The following is a 6,264-nucleotide window of genomic DNA, read 5'->3' as shown; positions in this document are numbered from 1 at the left end:
ATCCGACGCAACCACGGGGGGCGGGGAAAAACTCTGCCCCTGCTGTGAGGGGCCAGGCACCTCTCAGGGCGGCATGCCATGTCCCAGGAGACGCGGGGCTCCCGCTGAAGGTGACGCGGCTGCACAGCGCGACAGCCAGGACGGGCCTGGTCCCCAGTCCCCGCCGCCCGTGCCCCCTGTGGCCTGTGGGTGGTTCCTGCATCGTCCCGAAGCCCTGGCCTCGCGAGACTGAGCTTTCGTGGAAAAACGTCTCAAAGGACCAGACGTGACGTGAGCTCTGCCGTCAGAGTCACAGGTGAGGCTTCATGGACGACGCGGCCATCGCGGCAAGGTCCGGGAGTGTCCCTGTGCCTGAGGAGTGTCACACGGGAGCTGTGTCCCCACGGGAACTGGGCCCTGAGGCCAGTTTACCACCTGCGGGCGGGGGTGGCACTGGCGTTGGGGGCAGGGCAGGGCATAGCTGGGTGCCGAGGTCCCGGGCTCTGCACCCCACCATCCAAGCGACAGACAGCGTCCGAACCCAAACGAGCCCCGGCAGGCATGGTGGGGAGAGCAGGGCCAGCCTCACGCCGACGGCGTCTGGCGCCTGGCGAGGCCGTGTCCGCGAACACGTTTCTCTTTTCCCCAGGTCTGGGGAAGGAGGCACGTCCTTGGAGGGCGGCCACGGGGCACAAGGAGGCAGAGCCAGACACGTGACGTCTGCAGACAGCGCCCGCCCACAGGCCGCCAGGGTTTTGAAAAATAACGTAGGAGAAACGAGTACAGGCTTCCGGGGGTCCCCGGCCAGAGCGTGCGTCAGCCTGACGGCCATTTACCCCGACAGTCCAGGGCAGGAACCCAGAGGCCAGGCTGTCGGAGCAGCCGAGGCTCAGCGTGAACTGACCTGGAGGGGCCACAGCCCCGGGTCCCCGGCAAGGCTGCAGGGCACCTCGCAGCCCGGGCACGACTCCAGGGCTGACCTCTGGGCCCGACCTCACCACTGCGTCACGGTCACCCCCCTGCCAGGACAGAGCTCATCCCAGCCCTTCGCGGACGGGGAGCTACCATGGGGCCGGCCCCACGCAGGCTGCACGGCGTCGCTGACCGGGGCCGCCCGTCCACACGGAGATGACTGGAGAGAGCGAGGGACACGCGGTCCCCTCGGTGGTTCCCTTACGAGGTGACGTGCGCCACGCCGGGTCTGTCTGTTGGTCAGACCCATGGGAACGCCCCTGGGGGGCTCAGCTGAAGCCCAGGGAAGGGGTGGGTGGGCGCAGCAGCGGGCTTGAGCCTCGGTTCCACGGGCACGGCGGTCACCGCGCAGCTTGCGTCCACGGGGCCTGCCGCGGGCCGTCCGTGCCGCGTCCAGGAACGTGAGGGCGAAGCCGCAAGCACATGGTGCGTTTCCTCCCGACCGCAGCTGTTCTGAGCCGTGAGGCGGGGTCCGCTGTGGCCGCTGCCCCCCCGGGACCCGTGCTTCCTCCGCGGTCTTGTCCGCCCCTCCCCCACAGCCGCCCCCGGAGGCTGAGCGGTGCCCGGGCCTCACAGCAGCCCCGTGACGCTGGGGACGGTGGGCGGGGCGGGCGGGCTCCATCACTGGCGCCAGAGGCCACCAGACCGACCGCGATGAGCCAAAGGGCATGGGGAATGTTTGACCTGTCGCGTGTTCCCACCTGGACGGCAGAGGGTGGTGGGGACCGCCCCCCAGGGGCTTGCTGAGTGCCGGCACCTCCAGCTGGACAGTCCCAGAGCCCGCCTGAGACTTCAGGGGGATGGGGACGCTGCCCCCCAGGAAATGCGTCTCCTGTTTGGTAACAGCACGAGCTGCAGTCGGGGGTGGGTTCCGGTCCCAGCTCCCACCCGGTTCTGGGTGACGTCCAGCCCTAACCCCGCTGTCCCCTGATGCCTTCTGACCTGCCCCTCTTGGTCCACCTATGGAGAAGGCGGAGCCGCCGGCACGTAGGGTCCACAGCGCCACCTGTGGCAGCCGGCGAACACCACTCCTCAGCCCGCGTTAGGAGTGGACTCGCACGCGTCAGTGTGTCTGCGAGGAGGCCAGGCCCCTTCTGAGCCCAGGACACTCACAATGGGCCTGGACAGAACGCCCGGGCAAGCTGCACAGCGTGACCACGAGGTCCAGGCCCCCCCGGTGCCAAATCTGCCACCAGACCCTTGTTTCCCTCGTAAGTGCTGAACGGGGTGGACGTGGAGCCCAGAGCTCTGCAGCAGGACGGGCTGCCCCGTGAGACGCTCAGGGACGGTGACTTGCTGCCGCGCCCCACGAACAAGCCTGCTGACCAAGGACGCGCGCTGGACACAGCGCTGGGCGTCGGCGACGGCTCTGACACAGCCGCCTGTCAGGTGCGGGGACCTCCAGCAGAGTCCTCTGCGGGTGTCATTCGGTGCCTCCTGGGTGGGGGCAGTGGAACAGGGAACGTCTCCCGAGTGCTGGGGACACTTGTAAATTTGGGGGGCACAGAAAACCCCCCTTTTTCAATGCAAGCTCAGACCCCGGCCAGTGACCTGAGCAGTTTCTATGGCCGATGAGCCAGCTCCCAGGATCAAGAACCCACCCACCAAACGAACACACTCAAGGAGCTTGTGACAATCAGTCTGGAGCCGGGGACAGCCCCAAAGGGGACGTTAAGCCACTCCTCCCACCCTGTGGTGACAGCCGTGACAAGTGCCCCATGGGAGGGACACCGTGAAAGTCCCAGCACCGGACCTGGTGTGAGTGAGAGAGGGCTTCCTGGAGGCGGTGACACTGCGGCTGGGTGGGAAGCACGTCGGTCCAGAGAAGGCGCTGGGCACAGGCAGGAGGCGGGGCCGGACGGCGCTCGGGCACACCCTCGCCGCCGGGGACCTGCGAGGCTGGCCGGGCCGGCAGGTGCAGAGCCGCACGACGCGACAGCCACCCCCGAACCTTCGCAGCGGGAAGGAGGAGCGTCTTGATGTGCATTTCTAAGAGGGCTCTGGCACCAGGCGAAGGACGCAGTGAGGCAGGGGACAGACAGGACGTGCCCGGGAGCAGCTCCGGGCTGGACAGGACGGTGACAGAGGCCCGGGCCAGTTTTCCCACCGGGCACATTCTGTGTGTCCGGAGAGGTGCGCGGCTGTCACGACACGGGCAGTGCTGCTGGCCCCTCGTGGGGAGAGGCCAGGGATGCTCCATGCACAGGACTCCCACCCAGGACACAGGCGGCCGAGGGCAGCCAGCCCACGGTCCCATCACTCACACGGCCGAGGGCAGCCAGCCCACGGCACAGGTGGTGCCGAGGGCAGGGGCTCTGGCTGGGAAGAGGTGGCCACCCACGGCTGAGGCTCAGGTCCCAGGCGTGTGAAGGAGTCAGGCGACAGGCCTCGGGGACAGATGGAGCGGGCGCCGAGGGCAGGGGACCCGTGGTGAGTCCCGCGTGCTCCACGAGCCCAGGGACCCTGTGCTGGGACGTCGCGTTTCCGGGGAGTCTGGGGAGCTTTGCTGCGGATGCTTGTGTCCCCGGGCCAGTGGGGACTGGGGCCGGGGCAGCCGACTCACCCAGCCCCACCTTGCCCGCCCACTGCCGCCCCCTTCCAGGACGCTACTGACCGTCCGAATGCTGGGCAGCCTGGTCGGGACTGGGCCGTCTCCTCTACAGCACTGGAGGGGACATCTGGACAACGATCGGCCACCGAAACGGAACCGGGGAGGAGCCGCCCGATGCGTTTGTCCACGTCCCCGCCTGGGCCTGACCCTCGTCCAGAGCCACTCGGAGCGTGGCAGGTGGACCACGAACGCTGGCCTCGTGCCCCTGACGGATCAGGACCTCAGGGGTGAGGCTCGGGCGTCTCCGAGTGACTGCGGGGGTGAGAGGTCTCGGAACCGCTGCTCTAGGCCACATTTCGGGACAGGACAGACGCCTGCGTGGGGACGGCACCGACGGAGCCCGAACGCTTGGCTGCTGTCCAAGGCCCCAAACCTAAGACACCTTAATGACACCCGGTCACTTCCTGGGGCAAGGTCCGGGCCCTGCAGAGCCAGTACCGAAAACCTCAGTGTTTCTTATCAACTTCAGCCTGAAACAGACGTAAACATTGTGACTTATGAAAGACGAATCCTGTGTGGACAGCGTCCTCACTGTGCAAATCTGGGCTTCGTGGAGGATGAGCCGTGCCAGCGGAACCGCGTCCACCCGCGAAACAAACGCCCTTGGACAGCTCGCTGCGGGGGCCACGAGGGTTCACGGGGCACGGGCGGGCGGCAGTGTCTCAAGGCCCCTAACGGGCGGGAGAAACAGGCCACACAGTGCCCGCAGGCCGGCCTCCTGCCGACCCCTGGCTGCCCCCAGCTGCCACTCAAACGGCAGCGGCCCGCCCCCCAGCCTGAAGCCCCGGTCATCCTACTGCTCACCCCGCAGAGCTTCAAAACTCCCAGTTTTGATTCAAGTATCATAGTTTTAATTCCGAGAGAGAGTTTATCCAAACACTCCAAAAAGCAAGCTGAAGAGCAAGAAGAAATGAAGGACTAGCTTAACAATGTAACAATGGACGGAGCATCAGCTCTGGGCAGCCAATGGCTTACTTATAAACAAGCGTCACTGCACACTTCGCAGGAAGTGCAGATGACACCTCCGCCCCCAACCCACCGGTGCCTGCTGAAAGCCAGGCTCTGCCCCTGCTCTGGTGACTCGCGGGCCACACCGGCCCTTTGTAGCCTGTGCGGTCCAGGGGGAGCCTCAGCTGTAAGTATTTGCCCTTCACCCAGAGCCCAGCTGCTGAGGCCACAGCTGACAGGCGGGCGGGCGGAGCCAGAGGGGGAGGGGCAGCGGGAACCCTGCAGGCCTGCAGTGCGGCCTCAGGGAAGGGCCGGCAGAAGGGGGGCAGGCAACCAGGCCCTGGGGGCCCCTCAGGCCACCGCCCCCTCTGCGGAGCCACCTGGACAGGCACCCTTAGTGGCAGCAGCGAGGCCAGCCCCCCTCGAAAGGGCGCCCCCCCCAGACTGCCTCTGGGAACGTGGGGGAGGGTGCTCCTGGCATCTGGCGGGTGGAGGCCAGGGATGCTGCGAGCGAGCACCCCACGACGCACAACAAGCAACTCTGGGGCCCGGGTGTTGGTGCGCCGGGCTTCAGGGCCGGACGGAGCGCACCCCCGAGCTCTGCAGGTTGCTGCTTGACCCCGGGGGGGGGTTGTGTGTCCTCTCTGGCCTGCTGCCCCGGCCCCCTGGGCTCCTGCCTGGGTCGCCAGCACGGCAAACACTCAGCACACGGCCCCTGCGTTGACAACTGGGCCGAGGCGGAGGGTTAGGGGCCAGGGCTGCAGAGCCGGCACGGGGTTCGGAACCAGACTCGGCACCTCAGAGCTGTGACCCGGAACCACCGGCCTCAGCGCCTCAGTTTCTTCCTCCACAGAGAGAGGAGCTTCACCCCCACAAAGGGACTGCTGAAAAGTGCTTAGCACGGGGCCTAGAGCAATGGAGCTGGCACTGCGGCCACACCGCCCCCCAGAACTCAGAGGCCTCGGTGGGGGACAGGAGACGGCCGGCAACACCTGTTGGGCACCAACCCGCCCCGCCCCCTCAGAGGGCGCCCTCTCCTCCTGAGGACAAGTACGTTTGGGCCAACTGGGGCACCTGGGCATTAAGCCACAAGGCCACTCAGCTGGTCAGCACAAGGCCCAGACCCTAGAATAGCTCTAAGCCACAGGCTCCCTCCCCGCGCTCACTGTATACTTGGTGTCGGCCCCTTTAATTCTCTCCGGAGTCCCCGGATGGACACCCCAGCGGTGCCTGGCTGCCTTTCATCCCGGGTCACACCTCCGGGGGCCGCGATTTCCAACTTTAGAGAGGCTGAGCAGCTGGCTCAAGGTCGGTCTGCGTCCGCTCTCCCCGCGGGCCTCCCTCCCGCCTGCTCCGGAACCTGGTCAGCCAGGCCGCGGGCTCCCTCGGCTCTTCCCAGGCCCTGGCGCCTACTCACTGCGGGGACCACAGTTTCCAAGCCTGGCCCGTCTCAGCGACCTGCCCGTGGCGACGCGGCTGGCGCGCAGCGGAAGGAGGAGCAGGGATGCTCCCGGCGCCCCAGGGTCCCACGGGACAGGGAGGCGCCCCAGGGCGCCGGGGCCTGGCTGGGGTCGGGCGGGCGCCTACCTTGTCTCCGGGCGGCGCGGCCACGCAGCGGCTGAGCGAGTCCAGGCGCGCGCTGTACTCGGTGAACTTCTTCTGGTAGCGCAGGGCGGTCATCTGCAGCTCCAGCTGCGCCGCGGCCAGCTGCGCCACCAGCGACTGCTCGCGCTTGCCGGCGCGCAGCGCCTCCT

The 6,264-nt window shown here is 67.5% G+C and overlaps 1 protein-coding gene across 1 annotated transcript in view; it reads right to left on the bottom strand.

The window, feature by feature from the left end:
* The window catches only part of LOC102897264 (E3 ubiquitin-protein ligase PDZRN3), a 96,743-nt gene that overhangs the window by 89,900 nt on the left and 579 nt on the right, over positions 1–6,264 (bottom strand). Inside the window, exon 2 of the mRNA XM_025044835.1 lies at positions 5,927–6,262. Within this exon, the coding sequence (XP_024900603.1) occupies positions 5,927–6,262 (336 nt within the window). The remainder of the gene's footprint in view (positions 1–5,926; positions 6,263–6,264) is intronic.

The sequence above is a fragment of the Pteropus alecto genome, unplaced genomic scaffold, assembly GCF_000325575.1.
Source record: "Pteropus alecto unplaced genomic scaffold, ASM32557v1 scaffold53, whole genome shotgun sequence".
In the NCBI taxonomy this organism is placed as follows: domain Eukaryota; kingdom Metazoa; phylum Chordata; class Mammalia; order Chiroptera; family Pteropodidae; genus Pteropus; species Pteropus alecto.
Note: the sequence above shows the minus strand (reverse complement) of the source record. Positions and strands in the feature narration are given on the sequence as shown.